Source organism: Mizuhopecten yessoensis, unplaced genomic scaffold (assembly GCF_002113885.1).
Source record: "Mizuhopecten yessoensis strain PY_sf001 unplaced genomic scaffold, ASM211388v2 scaffold6459, whole genome shotgun sequence".
Lineage (NCBI taxonomy): Eukaryota > Metazoa > Mollusca > Bivalvia > Pectinida > Pectinidae > Mizuhopecten > Mizuhopecten yessoensis.
This window is the reverse complement of record NW_018406560.1, coordinates 479,275-498,288: the sequence shown is the minus strand read 5'-3', so window position 1 is coordinate 498,288 and position 19,014 is coordinate 479,275. Positions and strand designations below refer to the sequence as shown.

The window sequence follows — 19,014 nt, the reverse complement described above, 5'->3', positions numbered from 1 at the left end:
ATGAGGACCACATGAGTTATGACTATGATATTTGAGAAAGAAATATGCAGCAATGCGTTGAGTATATGAGTAAAAACGGAAAATAGGGGAGGATAGGATAGGAAAGAGGAGAGAGAGAATTACTCAGATTAGCCCTATATTAAATGATAGTAAACAGTTAAGAACGTGAAGAATGCCAATGTAAACGAAATGTATATATTGAAATAGAAGACAAACCCATTCAAATCTTCGTGAGCTGATAATGAAATTTTGAGAACAGAAGAAAATTAATGCATTTTCTTCATCTAACAACTCATCATCGCCACACAGCAGTAATTGACTTGAAATTGGACGATTTATCTCACTGAAGGACTCGTACACTGAGTTGTGAAAAAAGCGGCAGTGTTACATTTGAGTTCACCAAGACTGCAAGGTCCCTTGGTTACATGTTTTATGTGCAGCATACGACACAAATGACCCGGATGTAATATACGTAGTTCAAGACAGGTAAATTGACAAATTAAATTCATCTTAATCTCGATATTAATAACAGTGATGTGACGATGACACAGAACGCAATGAGACAGACACAGTCAGCGAAGGTGGTGAAGGTTTTGAATAGAATGAAATGGTGTCAGAAATTAGAAAAAAAGCATTTCATATTTTATTAAATTAAGATATAAAAAAAGAGTGTCAAGAAAAAAACTAACATACTAACAAAAAAGCAAATACGCACACGCCAATATAAAACCAATGAAAAATACAAATACAATTTTATGAAAGGCATAAAAATTGCCCCAATCTCCCCTAACTAGATTTTTTTTTTAGAATTTACTTTCGCCAATTTCAAACTAAACTAATTCAAGATATACAATTGACACTCGGGTTTGATTGACTGTCGCGTCAATTTGATTGGAGCTCCAAACAGAGGTGTGCTCTAGAGCATCAATGTGATGCTACGTGGTGTGTGGTGTGCGAGGGGTGGAGGAGAGTGTAGTAAATGATTATAGTACGAATTTTGTTAATGACCTTATTCATGCAAATACACATACATTCAAATTAGCATGTTCCTGTAATATTTTCTTGCTTTATGAAATAGTAATTTCGAATCACAGTTTTCGGCAACAACCATATATTTATATTTTATCCCACGTTCAACTATCACAGCTATCAATACAGTGAGCATCCCTATATTTTGATTGATATTCATTATACTGAATGCACTGGTGACTTATCAGCCCCAAACCATCCCAACCAATATCATCGATACAGGAGAAACTAGTGACTTATCAGCCCCCAAACCATCCCAAACAATATCATGCATCGATACCTAGAGACGTGCACGTGTCAGTCCCATGTTTAGTGATGCAAAATGATACATTCGTGTGCATTCTGCACAAACATTGGGGAAATATGTATTGAATTATGTAGTATAAATTGAATATTTTGTTTTAATTCCACTTTTGGGATATACCGCTATAAACATCAAATTAATATGAGGTATTCTGTACATCGTACCACAATTAATAGTAAAAGGTAAACGGTATGCTGGAGCAAAATCTATGAAACTGGAAAAAACATATTATAATCACAATAATGAAAATCAGTGGTGTTTGGGAAACTCTCAGGCCTACACCTATTGTAATTGCTGGCTAGGTGAAGCCATGGAAAAACCTGGTTCAACTTTTTAATGAGAAATTCACTTTGTACTTATGAAATGAGAGAAAATCTGCAAATATATTTGGGTCAGATTAATTTTGGATACGGAAAAAATGGTGTTTTGCCCGGACAACTAGCTATATAGGGCAACACCCCTGCATCCGCGAGTGTTTGGGTTAATTCAACAGATTGTCAACAATTAAGGAGCTTGCATCTTTAATTTTACAAAATAAGCGTTTTGTTGACAGCGCTATGTTTCCAAACGTTACTGAGATCTATACATTAGTAGCCTGATGAATAAAGGCGTAATCATGTTTCTCGATAGTGGTTATAACGTGTGAAACGGTAGTATTAATTACGTTTACAATTTACCGAGGGACGAAGAAAGTGAGGCACGTTTTTGAAATAATTGTTTATATTTTATATGACATGCATGTTTTTATATATTGCTGTCGGTAAGATGTGTTGGGCAATAATGTAATTGTGTGTTTATGTCATATTCGCAGTTTTACCCGACTCCAAGTCAATGTCTGAAAGCGGAAATCCCCAGATCTATTTATGTCTACTGTAAACCACTGTAATGATTTTAGATGCACTTTGATTTACTACCCCGCAGTGGGCATAGTTGGAAGAAGTGTATCTTAATTTAACAGTTTGAGCATAGCACTACATTGGGTGTGCGGGTGGGTGGTGGTGGTGTGTGTGTGTGTGGTNGGTTCAACTTTTTAATGAGAAATTCACTTTGTACTTATGAAATGAGAGAAAATCTGCAAATATATTTGGGTCAGATTAATTTTGGATACGGAAAAAATGGTGTTTTGCCCGGACAACTAGCTATATAGGGCAACACCCCTGCATCCGCGAGTGTTTGGGTTAATTCAACAGATTGTCAACAATTAAGGAGCTTGCATCTTTAATTTTACAAAATAAGCGTTTTGTTGACAGCGCTATGTTTCCAAACGTTACTGAGATCTATACATTAGTAGCCTGATGAATAAAGGCGTAATCATGTTTCTGCATAGTGGTTGTAACGTGTTAAACGGTAGTATTAATTACGTTTACAATTTACAGGGGACGAAGAAAGTGAGGCACGTTTTTGAAATAATTGTTTATATTTTATATGACATATATGTTTTTATAACTTGCTGTCGGTAAGATGTGTTGAGCAATAATGTAACTGTGTGTTTATGTCATATTCGCAGTTTTTCCCCACTCCTGGTGGTACCAAGTCAATTCTGAAAGCGGAAATTCCCTGATCTATTTATGTCTACTGTAAACCACTGTAATGATTTTAGATTCACTTTAGATTTACTGCCCCGCATAGTAGCAAGAATTGTGTATCTTAATTTAACAGTTTGAGCATAGCACTACATTGAGTGTGGGGGTGGGGGGGGGGGGGGNAGTAGCATGTTAAATGTTATGCAAGATCTACATTTGTACCTAGTGTGCGTAGATAGTCACAGGGGCTCGTTTTTGGGATACTTTCGGTTGTAATAAACCTATACACACCAGTATATAACAGCAACACTTTTTATCCGGTGTTTATACACATTCAAAATTCTNACATTTGTACCAAGTACCTAGTCTAGTGTGCGTAGATCGTCACAGGGGCTCGGTTTCGGGATACTTCCGGTTGTAATAAACCTATACACAACCATTAACAGCAACACTTTTTATCCGGTGTTTATACACATTCAAAATTCTAACTTTCGAAACCGCTCGAGCCCCTGTGCATGTGTATTTATTTGGAACTCGGAACACACCTTGCATCACCTTATAAGTATTATCCAGGAACTAATAATCAGGTCAGGGAAAACCACCAACTTACGTATAATACGCAAACTCGCCTATTATACGACAATTGGGATATGGATTTGTTACTAAAAATAGCCAAAATCACTTTAAGTTTAACTTTTTCAAATTGTTTGTCCAGGTCGCATTTATTTAGTCATGAAACATCATACATATGCAAAAATAAACTTTATTTGCATGTGGAAAAATACCAAAACTAGATGCAATACTTCCGGCAGAGTTACATCAAGTTTCTAAGTAGCCAACGCTTTCAGCAAACATCTTTCAGCAAAACATTATTTACCTTGTCAAAATGCAATTTTTAATAATAAATTGCAAAAGTTACTGTTAAAGCAATTTGGGTTATTTTTAGTAGCAAATCCATACTCCAACTTGATTTTAATAGGCGAGTTTGTGTAGTATACGCAAGTTGGTGGTTTTCCCCAACCTGATAATGTATAAGCCCATGTTTTCATGTTAAGTTTACTTTGGAAATATTCTGTATCATGTGTGATAATAATATTTAATGTGATTTCTTCCAGATATTGACGCTTCTGAGTGTGGTCTCTAGAAAAAATGAGCATATTTGGGTCAAATAATTCATTTGGCAGCACAGCCTCAACAAACGCAAATGCAATGAAAGACATTGAGGTCAGTATATATGACATTGAGGTCAGTATATATGACATTTAGGGCAAGGAAGTTGATTTTGCCACATATTCTTTTGCTACACCTATTAGCTGCGATAACAAAGATTCTGACTACGAGACACTTTTTATATATTGCGTCTTCAGAGTTGCGAAGCGGTCCTATGCCAACTAATGGAGCAAAAACAAAAGTGCTTATCTATAAGATTACATATAATTCACGCCTCATATCATAAATGTTATCAAAATAATGCATAATTGTTGAAATAATGAATCCTTACTAATGAAAAATACTCTTTCAGAAAATAGCTAAGTCCTTCCTGGGGGGTGGGGGGGTGGAAGTCATGACAAATCCTGTGTGATGTTATCTCAATTATCCGTTTATATATATGGCCTGCATGGCCAGATATAGTGTTTCTACTGATGATGCGGCCATGTTTACTACAATTTCGATATTGGGTCATGACACCCATATTTATGGTTTGACCTATATCGAAAGAGGGATGAAGTTTCCAACATGGTGGTCAAATCAGATTTTGATTGCCCTTGCTACATTAACTTGACAATTTAACAACATTTTAGGCATAGTTTAACTTCAAGTTTCATAGGAGATCAACAGATATAGTTCATATTACAAAATAATGTATGGATGCAGACTCGAATGTTGTTACTTAATTCTAAAATCGCCCTGGTGTGATTCACATCAAGGTACAGGAATGATTAAAAAACTGGGCGGGGCATTAATATTAGTACTATACACCTATATGAACAGAAAAGCCCAGTGGTTGGCGATTTTTTTAGCAGCTTCCTATATCTGAAGCACTGATTCTTTTATGCACTTTAATTTCCGTCCAAAAATTAGAAGGAAGAAATTAAAAGTCACTGAAGTGGTTCAAATGTCAAGCCAAAGACACACAAATATAATCGATGAAGGAATATAACACACACACATTTAATTCACTGTCACAAGCTAATTTCATAGACAAGTCTGCACAGTGTCATTTCACTAATAGGTGAAAAGAAAAGCTCATTTTTGAGACACAATTAACAAAAGTAATAATCAAGGAGATGTTGCAAATAGGTGAACCAATCGGCCCACAATGAATTTGACCTTGATGTTCAGCAACTTCATCTCCCCTGTGCTTTTAATATGGTCTACATGCCTGGTAGATCATTGAGTGCGATGAAATATCTTGGAATGTATATAGTACATCATTAATAAAACCAAGGGGAATAAGTCTATCAATTATGATGAGATAATTGTGATAACATTCACACCACTGATTCAGGGGGAATAACTCCATAAATTAGTCAGATAATTTCAGATATTGTTTGGACACTGTTCCAGCAATTGTCTAAATAGTCAGACAATGGTGAATATCAAACACCTCTGAGCTTTCAATATAATCTTCCCAGGAAGTTTGAAATTCATCTGTTGAAAAGACTTGAGATATCAAGCAGACACTGTTTCAGCAACTTATTATATTATTGAAAGAGCATAACTAAGTAAATTTCCATTGTATAAAGGTGGTTATCGAAATTGTCCGAGCTCTCATAGTATTAGTAATTAACATTCCCATGAAGTTTAAATATAATCTGTTTAAAATTACTTGAGAATTCGAGCGAACACCGTGTGCACCAACCTGCCTGCTCTTTTGTTTCCAGGAAAGAAAGAATATAAATAGTATGGTTTATTTTACAGGTTGCGTCTCCTCCAGATGACAGTGTCAGTTGTCTTAAGTTCAGCCCTGGGACAATGGCCCAGACCTTCCTTGTAGCAGGCAGCTGGGATAACAATGTAAGTTAAGCTCTCGGACGATGGCCAAGACCTTCCTTGTAGCGGGCAGCTGGGATAACAATCTAAGTTTAGCTCTCGGACAATGGCCCAGACCTCCCTTGTAGCAGGCAGCTGTGATAACAATGTAAGTTTAGCTCTTGGCCAATGGCCCAGACCTTCCTTGTAGCAGGCAGCTGGGATAACAATGTAAGTTAAGCTCTCGGACAATGGCCCAGACCTGCCTTGTAGCGGGCAGCTGGGATAACAATCTAAGTTTAGCTCTCGGACAATGGCCCAGACCTGCCTTGTAGCGGGCAGCTGGGATAACAATCTAAGTTTAGCTCTCGGACAATGGCCCAGACCTCCCTTGTAGCAGGCAGCTGTGATAACAATGTAAGTTTAGCTCTCGGACAATGGCCAAGACCTTCCTTGTAGCGGGCAGCTGGGATAACAATGTAAGTTTAGCTCTTGGACAATGGCCAAGACCTTCCTTGTAGTGGACCGCAAGGATATAATGTAAGTTTAGCTCTCGGACAATGGCCAAGACCTTCCTTGTAGCGGGCAGCTGGGATAACAATCTAAGTTTAGCTCTCGGACAATGGCCCAGACCTTCCTTGTACCGGGCAGCTGGGATAACAATGTAAGTTAAGCTCTCGGACAATGGCCCAGACCTCCCTTGTAGCAGGCAGCTGGGATAACAATCTAAGTTTAGCTCTCGGACAATGGCCCAGACCTCCCTTGTAGCAGGCAGCTGGGATAACAATCTAAGTTTAGCTCTCGGACAATGGCCAAGACCTTCCTTGTAGCGGGCAGCTGGGATAACAATGTAAGTTTAGCTCTTGGCCAATGGCCCAGACCTTCCTTCTAGCAGGCAGCTGGGATAACAATCTAAGTTTAGCTCTCGGACAATGGCCAAGACCTTCCTTGTAGTGGACCGCAAGGATATAATGTAAGTTTAGCTCAGGCACAGTGACCCAGACCTCCCCGGTAGCGGACAGCAAGGATATAATGTAAGTTTAGCCCTTGTCCCAGACCTATTTTGTAGTGGACAGCTGTGAAATATAATGTTAATTTAAATGTTTGATTCCCTTGCCTTTAGACCTGATCAACCCTTTGCAATATTGTTTATCATTTCAATTATTCCTGGCACGATTTCTTATTTTTTAATTTGTATAAAATGAATCTCTTGATTAACACGGATATTTGTTCTGATAGATCTATATATACAATTGTGAAGAAATCTATTTGAATGTGCCTGTTACATGATCAAGGAGACATTTTTCCTGTGAGATTATTATCTATGTCAGCATCAATGCTGTTGGGTGTAATGACTATGTATAACATACAGTTTGTATCTCTTTATTTTACTGTCTGTTATTTGAACAGATTCGATGTTGGGAGGTCCAGCAGACCGGCCAGACAGTGCCTAAAGCCCAGCAGACTCACCAAGGCCCTATCCTGGCCTGTGACTGGAGCGATGTAAGTGAAACGTCACATGGTCATGATTTTGATGTATGAAATATTATGAGGTTATCGATTGTAATTTTCATATCATTCAGAGACATTCTTATCAACCTGATACTGGTTCCGGGTTAATATTGGGTATTGTATGAAAATAGCGTTGTTGTATACGTCATTGTCCATAACAAACTTTTCTTTTAAACTACTTTTTCTGAAGAATGGGCGGAGTCATGATATTTGGCTAAAAGCTTCCATGGTATGAGCCCAACATAATACGAAAATTACCTTGACCTACATTCAAGGTCACAGGGGTTAAATATATCTACAGAATCATAATATTTGGCTGGTGGCATCCTGGGATATAACCTGACAAAGTTTGAGAACGAAAAAGACCTTAACCTACTTTGAAGGTCACAAGGGTCAAATATGTCAAACACTTCAAATGACGTCTTCTGAAGAACTGAAAGGTATAGAATCTAAATATTTGTCTGGTTATTTCTTTGGATTGAGCACGACAAAGTTTGCGAATGGAAATGATCTTGACCTACTTTAAAGGTCACAGGGGTCAATATATAAAAAAAATGACTCCCGAATAATCAAAAGCCGACAAAGTTTGCAAATTAAATATTTGTAGAACAGTATAATTTTTAATGAGAGTATTTTGCTATGACTGCTTAAATATCAAGGTGAGCGATATTTGCTTTTAGTCTAATAAATTATTTGTCTGTTAATGTTTTACAGGATGGTACTAAAGTTTTCACAGCCTCCTGTGACAAGACTGCGAAAATGTGGGATTTGAATAGTAACCAGGCCATACAGATTGCACAGGTAAGACAGTAGTAACCAGGCCATACAGATTGCACAGGTAAGACAGTTGTGTATAGGAATAGTAACCAGGCCATACAGGTAACACAGGTAACACAGCTGTGTATAGGAATTCAGCATATCATCAACCGTAGGACATATAACAGGTCTCATCTTTGATCTACACTGCCCATAAAATAGAATAGAGTAGAGAAGAATGACTTCTGTCTGACCATTATGTCAATTCAACTTTCATAAAAAATATATACACTTATCATATACTAAATAAAGTCAACTGTTTATAATTGAATGTTGTTGTTTATATGTGAGATTTTACATATTGTTTAATTACGTAAAAGAATTTCATTTTATATAGATTTGTATTATAACCATTATTTCAAACTTTCCATCTGCAGATTTAGAGTTTAGTCTATTTTCTTTTTTTGACCCAGCCTAGATGGCCAACCGTCAATAAGTTGTTTGTAGATTTGTGTGGTGTTTTCTATGTGAATGTCGTTGGTTATACTTATTGTGTTCGTTATGTTCTATACTTTGATATTTGATATGAAATGTATGCCATGTATCATGTGTGTTTGATTTGCTAGATTCGTGAGTAGTCAGAAATGTGTATTTGGACCGTACCTCACTGCTTTACCTGACGTTAATACGTTGTCCCTTTTAGCACGACGCCCCAATCAAGACTATCCACCACATTAAGGCACCCAACTACAGCTGTGTCATGACAGGCAGCTGGGACAAGACTCTCAAGGTCGGTAAATCAACCAGACACATACTCCAAGCTCTTTAAAATATTTTATAAGGTAGCTGTTTTTCAGCTAGAATCAGTTTATTTAAAGGCATATGATCAGTGCTTTAGAAAACACTTACATTTATGCAGCAGATATTTAATATTAAAAAGAGTTAATTGTTAAAGTCAAGACATCTATTTCCATTCAGTGACAGGGTATAAAGTAAACGCTTCATAATAAACTGATAATAATAATACAAAGAGGTTCTTATATATATACCGCTTTATCACCACCTACATGTAGTTAGTAGGTCGTCTCAAAGAGGCTCACAAATTATGATCCGTGGTTATATAGGGCCTTTGCAACCAGCAAATATCTTTCACAACTCCCTGGGGAGCATATATACAGGCGGTGCTGCCATTCCTGCGCTCACAGCTAGCATTCAACAAGTCTAGAGCTGCCCAATCACGTACTCATTTAGAGACGAGTCGACTGGAACAAGCAGAGTAAAGTATCTTTTTCAAAGATGTAACACAGTGTCATGACATGACTCGAACCCGCAAGCCTTCCTTCGGTCACAAGCCCGTCATCCTACCACTAGACTACCATGCCTCTGATTTGTCGGTGCATCTGACTGTCCATAGTGAAAAGCTTATGTATAAAGATATTCCATGTAACCCTGTACACATTTAGCTGATGTATACTTTATAGCGTGGTAATATAAAGTTCTACACCTGATGAGATTATGGTGGTGATCAGTCAAGGTCAAAGGGTCAGAGGTCACCGTCAAAGATCGCACTTGACCACTTTTGAAGTAAAAGGCTTGTGAACAAGATATCTCATGCACCCCTCAACAGTTTATACATATATATACATGCTATGGTAACATTGCGTTCTGCACCTTAGTAGATATAGGTGGTCATTGGTCAAAGTTAAAGGGTGAAAGTTTATGGAAAAAGATCACACTTGACCAATTTCGAAGGAAAATATGGCAGGTTAGCCATAAGACTACAACTTTCATTCTTGTCACCGCTTCCATGATTGGGCTGCGATTAGCTGTCATGGTAACATTGAGGATGGTATTTTTGTAAAGTGAAAAATCGACCAACTTGCTGGATTTACAAACATACAATTGGGTATATTATATATGACACTCAAATATCTACCTACAACTAAAGGATGTAGAAAAATTATGGTCAACGAGATTCATTATCAATATATTATATTCAAGGTTGCTTGGCGATATTATAAACATTGAAGAGTTCTAATATTGACAATCGAACACCTGCTTCATAAATCACCCAAGTGAACCCTTATATCCAGAATCACCAGATATAACACACAGATGAATGGGATGGCATTGAAATAGAGCTAACAGATGTACATCTACATCATTTATTGCTTCCTTATTACCACAAGTGTTTGTTTGGTATCACTGTTCAGGCTTCAAAGGTCAAATGTCAAGCTCCCTGTTATTATAATAAATTCTTTTACTTTAGATTTTTGTTTTATTTACTATATGGTTCCTAGGAGCACATTAGGGTGGGGTCACCCCATTAGAGAGAACATAGGGATAAATGTTTAAAACCCTTCTTCTGTACAATTAGAGGGATTTCAGTTGAATTTGGTGTAGAGCATCCCTGGGCAAAGAGGACTCAATTTAGTATAAAACAGTCAAAGATACTGATATATTGCCTGTTGCTTTATTTTATTCCACTTTTAAAGTTACCAGTGTGAGATCAATACTTGGTCGAGTAATATTAATGCAGCCCCATGGAACCTCATGTTTTATTGTTGTTCTGTCAATAGTAATACTTAGATTTTCATTTTCCAGAGTTGCATAAGCATTATGTGAAAGTTTCAACACATTCTGCTGGTTAGTTGCAAAGGGTTGGAGCCTCCTTACATACCTATGTTCTATTATTGTATATGATAAACCCCGATTGTTCTGTTTGTACAGTTTGGGACACTCGACAGGCGGCTCCCATTGACTCCATACATACCTATGTTCTCTTATTGTATATGATAAACCTCGATTGTTTTGTTTGTACAGTTTTGGGACTCCCGACAGGCGGCTCCCATTGACTCCATACATACCTATGTTCTATTATTGTATATGATAAACCCCGATTGTGTTTAGTTTGTACAGTTTTGGGACACCCGACAGGCGGCTCCCATTGACTCCATACAGCTCCCAGAGAGATGCTACTGTGCTGATGTGGTAAGTTATTTAAACATTGGCGGAAACCTGTTACATAATCATTAGGAACGAAACAAAAAACCAGCAACGAAATGATCAATTTACAAAGAGGAATCTTAGAAATGGTTGCACTATTTTGTTCTTATAAACTGTAGTTTACCAATAAATCTCACCATCAACAACTGCTTATGACTCTCGTGTATTTTAACTAAATTTGGCTAGGAGCATCCTTAAGCATAGGGGACTCAATTTTGTATAAATTGAAGGGTGAGGTAAGTCTTCAAAAAAGAAAGGGGCGTGATATTGGTTTTGCGGGCTGATACGGAGAGGGCTGATACAGGTTTTGGGGTGTGATACAGCGAGGGCTGATATGGATTAGAGCAATTGTGTCGTATCGCATATACCAAAAAACTGTATTTATTAGTGAGTATGTAATAAACTTTATTTCACACAGAAATACCCCATGGCTGTGGTCGGAACTGCAGAGAGGGGGTTAATTGTTTACCAGTTGGAGAACAGACCACAGGAATTCAGCCGGATTGAATCACCTCTGAAATTCCAGGTAATTTATGATAATAAAAAACACCTACTTGAATAATGAATGATTGCTTTCATTAAATCTAAATGTGAATATGTTAGCGATTAACTTATAGAAACATCCTTTTTTTTTGGAAAATGACAGGTATTTTTATACTTGTTAGCATTAAATATATTTTTATTGGCTGAGAGCTTTCTGTTGTCATGTCAGTAATATTCCACTTTCATGATAACCAGATTTAGGAAATCTAAACTCTCTAATCACAGCAGTATGACAACAATAGGGAGTTCATCGGCAAAAAGGATTTAATTGATTATTTTATATAAATATAACCCCTTTCTCTCAAAAAAATATTTTCTTTAACTTTTAAATATTCTGAGATATTAACTGCAGTAAAATATTCAACAAGTAAAAAGCACATAATTGTATAGTATTCCTTTATATTTTCAGCATCGATGTTTAAGTATTTTTGCGGACAAGAAAACAAATGCTCCAACAGGTTTTGCCCTCGGAAGTATTGAGGGAAGAGTAGCAATCCACTACATCAACCCAACCAGTCCTAAAGATAACTTCACCTTCAAATGTCACCGGTCGAACGGCACCACCCAGGGCATGCAGGACATATACACTGTAAGGACAGCTTAAAAAAAACACATTTGTACTTTATCATATAATGTACTGTGTTATCCATTGAATATACCCATTTCTCCCACACCTGACAGTTTTATCTCCCGTTTTGCCGGTGCTAGATTTATCTGTCTCCGCCCTAGGGTTGAGACGGGGGGATTCCCCTATTTATAACAATGGTATGACGTCACTGCNTATAAACCCCGATTGTTCTGTTTGTACAGTTTTGGGACACCCGACAGGCATCTCCCATTGACTCCATACATACCTCTGTTCTATTATTGTATATGATAAACCTCGATTGTTTTGTTTGTACAGTTTTGGGACACCCGACAGGCGACTCCCATTGACTCCATACAGCTCCCAGAGAGATGCTACTGTGCTGATGTGGTAAGTTATTTAAACATTGGCGGAAACCTGTTACATAATCATTAGGTATGAAACAAAAAACCAGCTTGGAAATGATCAATTTACAAAGAGGAATCTCGGAAATGGTTGCACTATTTTGTTCTTATAAACTGTAGTTTACCAAAAATCTCACCATCAATAACTGCTTAAGACTCTCAGTGTATTTTTACTAAATTTGGCTAGGAGCATCCTTGAGCAAAGGGGACTCAATTTTGTATAAATTGAAGGGTGGGGGAAAGTGAGGTTAGTCTTCAAAAATCCTTCTTCTGTAGGAATATAGGGATTTTAGTCAAATTTTGTCTGCAACAATCCTTGGGCAAGGAGTTTTCAATTTTGTTTAAACAAAGGGTGTTGCTCCCCTTAAAATCCTTCTTCTTCTGTATAATTAGAGGGATTTCAACCGAATTTGGTGTAGAGCATCCTTGGGCTAAGAGGATTCAATTTAGTATCAATGGATGTTGTGGCCCCCATTTGGGGTAGAGGGACAGGCCCAATAGGGGAAATTGAGGTAAATCTTTAAAATCCTTCTCTACGATGTAGGGATTTTCTAGAACATTTTCTAGAACATCCTTGGGCAAAAGGGAATTCAATTTGTATAAACAGAGGGTGTGGCTCCCCTGGGGACAGAGTGTCAGGCCCATTGGGGGAACATGTTTAAAATGCATCTCCTTCAGTTTGATTGGAAGGATTTAACCAAGTTTTAAGTTGAGAATCCTTGGGCAAGGGGAACCCAGATTTGTATAAACAGATGGTGTGTTCCCCCTAGCTTGGTGGAGAGGTGCAGAGCCCAATATGGGAACTTGAGGTAAATCTCAAATCCTTCACCTTCAATGTGATTGGAGGCATTTTAACCAAATTTTGTGTGGAGTATCCATGGGCAAAGGGGACTGAATTTTGTACATGTATAAATGGAGGTTTGTTTTTTGGGGGCAGTGTGGCTGGGCCCAATAGGGGAAATTGAGGTACATGTATATGTTTAAAATATCCATCCAAATTCATGGGGGCAGAAAGAAGGGAACCAAATAAGGGACAGGTGTTGCTGAGAGACAGACCAAATATTTGGAAATAGTTGCAGTATTAAATTTAATGAGAATAAATTTGCACAGTTGCTTTATTATCCAGGTGAGCAATACAGGCCCTCTGGTCCTCTTGTTCTGTGTTGGTTTGCAAACATTGAAAAAATATTATATACTGTCTGTTAATAGATAGAGGGCCACATTTTGAGGTCAAGGTTTTGTTTGTATCGCATGTTTTGTTCTTGGCTTATCAAAATGCTTATCAGTATATGTGTATGTTTATTGTTTATAGCAGAAATTGTGTGAAAATTTGTTAAGAAATATGAACGAACAAATGGTTACTTAAAAACTTAACTGGCTAATCACACTTCAAATCTTGAAAGTAAAATAGTATGTGCTTGCACAATAATGGAGATTTTTTTTTTTATGTTTTAATGATTCTTAGGAAACATAAGATAATACACGCCCTTTTCCATATCACACCCAGTATCAGTGGATATCAGTGGGTGTGATATGGAAAAGGGCATGTTTTATTCTGTTTATTACACACTTACTAATTACCAATATTATAAAAAGCTTAGTTGCACTCTCCAAACATTTGTGACTGTTTCTACTTGTAACTGTGCTGTGACTGTGTGTAATGTTGTGTAATGTTATTTTGTATTTTGCACTGTAAATATTACACTTTGTTACTTGTAACTGATGAGTCGAAAGATTCAAAGTAATTAAGAACTTGAACTTATAGAATACAGATAGATCTACTATCTTATGATCTATTTTTCTTTTGAAATATTGAAACATTTCCAAAAGGGGTGTGACACTGATTTTGCGGGCTGATACGGAGAGAGCTGTGCAGGTTTTGGGGTGTGATACGGCGAGGGCTGATATGGATTAGAGCGATTGTGTCGTATCGCATATACAAAAAATCTGTATTTATTAGTGAGTATGTAATAAACTTGATTTCACACAGAAATACCCCATGGCTGTGGTCGGAACTGCAGAGAGGGGGTTAATTGTTTACCAGTTGGAGAACAGACCACAGGAATTCAGCCGGATTGAATCACCTCTGAAATTCCAGGTAATTTATGATAATAAAAAACACCTACTTGAATAATGAATGATTGCTTTCATTAAATCTAAATGTGAATATGTTAGCGATTAACTTATAGAAACATCCTTTTTTTTTGGAAAATGACAGGTATTTTTATACTTGTTAGCATTAAATATATTTTTATTGGCTGAGAGCTTTCTGTTGTCATGTCAGTAATATTCCACTTTCATGATAACCAGATTTAGGAAATCTAAACTCTCTAATCACAGCAGTATGACAACAATAGGGAGTACATCGGCAAAAAGGGTTTAATTGATTATTTTATATAAATATAACCCCCATCCCTCAAAAAATTATTTTCTATAACTTTTAAATATTCTGAGATATTAACTGCAGTAAAATATTTGACAAGTAAAAAGCATATAATTGTATGGTATTCCTTTATATTTTCAGCATCGATGTTTAAGTATTTTTGCGGACAAGAAAACAAATGCTCCAACAGGTTTTGCCCTCGGAAGTATTGAGGGAAGAGTAGCAATCCACTACATCAACCCAACCAGTCCTAAAGATAACTTCACCTTCAAATGTCACCGGTCGAACGGCACCACCCAGGGCATGCAGGACATATACACTGTAAGGACAGCTTTAAAAAAAACACATTTGTACTTTATCATATAATGTACTGTGTTATCCATTGAATATACCCATTTCTCCCACACCTGACAGTTTTATCTCCCGTTTTGCCGGTGCTAGATTTATCTGTCTCCGCCCTAGGGTTGAGACGGGGGGATTCCCCTATTTATAACAATGGTATGACGTCACTGCAACAATACAATGACGTCACGACAACAATCCATCAACGTCACGTCAACCCTGAATTTAGCATGTAACGTTATCATTACATTGTGTATATGATACACATTGGGGAAAACAGGGTACATGTAAGAGAAAAAGAATCATTCACCCCCTTGTGGGTAAGATAGGGGAATCTCAACCCTCGGGGAAAGATTCTTAAGTTGCCAAACACTCGGCAAAGCCTCGTGTTTGGCAACATAAGAATCTTCCCCCTCGGGTTGAGATTCCCCTATCTCACCCCAAAGGGGGTGAATGATTCTATTAGTCTCANAAACTTCTCTCTCTACTACGAAATGGCCTAGTGTTTACGTACCTACCCTCGGTAAGGGAGGGAACTAGTCCATAGGCATTTTGGAGGCAAGTGTCACAGGATTTTGCTTGTAAAATGTTGATTTACAAGAGAAATCTCTCAGTTGTACCTTTGTTTATCTGATTATTTCACTTCACATCTCAGCAATGAAATATCTACATTACTTACCAATGTTTTACTTTATACACAAAAAATGTAAGTATTAAATGTGTTGCAACATTTCAAGGCCGACTGGTGCCTTTGTTGAGCTATGACTGACATTTCCCCTACCAATAGAGAGTGTGTTTAAACCGTATCAAGTGGGTAACTGGTTAGATGTAGATCTAGCTGGGCCCTCTCCCTAACCCTAACCCAACAAGTATACTACTTGTTACAGTGTGTTCCCATTGTCTTTTGATAGGCAAAACTTCCAATGTTGAGAGACATGAAATTTACAATTTTGTTACATCGTTGTACATATAAACAATTCAATTGCTCACTCATTCAATACATGACAAAGGCAATACAGTCGAACCTCTTTATCTCGAAGTCGACGGGGTCGTGGGAAAACTTCTAGTTATGCGGGTTCATAAATTTGGTATGAAATGCTGTTTGGACATAGCACTAGCATTTGTTGATTTGATTAATAACCAATGTTTAAGTTATAATCAATCGATGAATGATATAATCAATATAACAAATACAGGTATGTAGTTTTACAATTAAGACGCTTACAAAAATACTGTAGAGTAAATATAAGTTATTTCTGAAAAACGTACTCTCGTTTAACACGATCAAAACGGTTTGACCATATTGTGAATTTCTTATTAGATATGGACGGGCCTAGTGATTAAATGTTGTTTTTGGCTAGTATAGATCTTGGCAAATCTTTCCAGATCTGCATTTGTATTTGCAAGTCTGTCAAGTTTTACTTCTGAAGTGTACAGTTACATTTAAAAATCGAACTTTCCCGCTGTCTCCGTCCTCGTACTATACAATGCAGAAATGAAAGTGTGCAAGTCTAAAACAAATCACTGTAATGGAGCGTCCGCATAGTTGATTCTGTAAATGAAAACACACACAAACATTATATCGTACATGTAACACATTAATTAATTAAAGCTAAAGGTGACACCTGACACCTCCTCAGCTCGATGTAATCAACAGTAATTGTCATATTGTTCTTAAATCTCTCGATCGACTTTCAAAGCCATACTGACTCCTGTAAAAAAATGAACATGTGAAGCTGTCCTAAGTTGTGATTTTAACTGTGGAACTCTTTTATGCATGACCACGCTTTGTGACCATTTTTTTTCTGTCGTTTGTTTGGGTGTACAAATCATTAAACGGACTGGCAGTAAGTACAGAATACTGTTGATCAACATTGATGAAGTTTGGTTTTTATTATGAACAACATGGTTTTGACAGTCGGCACACTTTATAGTATGAAGCTTTATCGTAAATTCTTTTTACCCATTTAGTCTTCTCACGAAAGATGTTCATAAACACGGAATGGCGAGATGTCGTACTGTTGCATTTTATTTGTATCAAACAATTAATAAGTGACAAAATGAAATCCGAACACAATGAAGTAGACGATGTTTTGATGATTTACGCTATCTTAACCAATATCTTACTATGAGGTATCCAAGTTTTTCGACTTATCAGGGTTCAAATGATCAGAGTTTCATTACAAAGATAAAGAAGAGACTTGGCCAGGACCGTAGAAATACTTCGAGATAAATGGGGTCTTCGAGTTAAAAGAGTTTGAGATAACGAGGTTCGACTGTACTCGTTTTTGAAACGTTTTGACAGGTTTAGTACATACATTGTTTGTAAAGTAAGACTTTGATATTACAAATTTCCAAACTGATGAATCTTATCGAAGATATCTATATTACAGCTCAGGTGACGATTAAGACACTTGGGCCACTTGTTCATCAAACTTAACTTGTATTTCCAGGTAAACGACATTGGGTTCCATCCTACCCATGGCACACTCGCAACAGTTGGCTCCGATTGTCGATTTAGTTTCTGGGACAAAGACGCACGCACAAAGCTGAAGACCTCCGAGCAGTTTGATCAGCCATTAACTGCCTGTGACTTCAACGCACAGGGGAACGTGTTTGCCTATGCAACAAGTTACGACTGGTCCAAGGTATTGCTTTTATTACCCAACCCAGTTACGACTGGTCCAAGGTATTGCTTTTATTACCCAACCAAGTTACGACTGGTCCAAGGTATTGCTTTTATTACCCAACCCAGTTTCTGTTCCAAGGGACATAACCCTAACTCTGTTTAGTTGCTGAAGCAAGAAGAAAAAAAGATGTCTTCATTAGCTTGTTGATTTATACTTTTAATTCCTGTTGTACAGTAAATCGCCAGATTTTTAATATGATGATATTTACTTAATTGTAGTAATCTTATAGAAAGAACATTTCAGTGACAAGACATTATGAATCCATTTGAAATGATATATTTCAGGGCCACGAGGGATTTGACCCCCAGAAGAAACCTCATATCTTTTTGCGGCCTGGATTTGATGACCTTAAGCCCAGCATGAAGAAGTCATAACGACATTTGTGTACAAAATGAACAACAGGTTTTAAAAACTTTGGGCGTCTGCTTTCATGAAGACTTCGTTTTGAAATTTACAAAGTGTCATTGTGCGAAAATTTAGATTTTTTGTCTAATTGTGTATAACTTGTAATCTGTATATCATATGCATTTAAGATTTCCTTGACCACTGTTTCATGTAAATACACGTGTCAGTCAATCTGAATTCTTTGATATATTTACAGTTAATGTATACAACAGTTTTCTATGTTTTCATTACAGAAATAGACTCATGCAATAGCTGTGAAAAATAATTTGAAATAATTTGTAGCACATATATTATATGTTATTTGACATGTTTGTACAATAGAATTCATTACCATCTTAATATTATCTTGTACATTCTGCTAATTAATGCTTTGTGATGCATTTAGGACAGATTTAAGTTTCTTAGTCCTGTTTCCAATTATCAGGAAATATTATTTTCCAGACTTTCATATTGAAGAACTTTTGACCCATAAATTTCGGAAATTTAGACCATTTTGACCATATGTCCATGAACTTGTATAAATTGATTTTAAGGGACAGTCACTTGTAAACCAGAAGT

The 19,014-nt window shown here is 37.0% G+C and overlaps 1 protein-coding gene across 6 annotated transcripts; it reads left to right on the top strand.

Moving 5' to 3' along the window:
• Window positions 1-1,936: 1,936 nt before the first annotated feature.
• LOC110452202 (mRNA export factor-like) lies at window positions 1,937-19,008 on the top strand. Of its 6 annotated transcripts, none has more exons than XM_021500575.1 (11): window positions 1,937-2,025; window positions 3,972-4,080; window positions 5,779-5,874; window positions 7,240-7,332; window positions 8,056-8,142; window positions 8,801-8,887; window positions 11,017-11,088; window positions 11,522-11,629; window positions 12,056-12,235; window positions 17,815-18,009; window positions 18,336-19,008. In XM_021500575.1, the coding sequence occupies exons 2-11, from the start codon at window positions 4,006-4,008 to the stop codon at window positions 18,423-18,425; spliced, it is 1,083 nt and encodes a 360-aa protein (XP_021356250.1). In that variant the 5' UTR covers window positions 1,937-2,025; window positions 3,972-4,005; the 3' UTR covers window positions 18,426-19,008. The 6 variants fall into 6 exon arrangements, with proteins under 6 accessions (XP_021356250.1, XP_021356248.1, XP_021356249.1 ...); XM_021500573.1 differs by having other exon boundaries at window positions 1,952-2,030; XM_021500574.1 differs by lacking the exon at window positions 1,937-2,025 and adding an exon at window positions 2,638-2,721.
• Window positions 19,009-19,014: the final 6 nt, after the last annotated feature.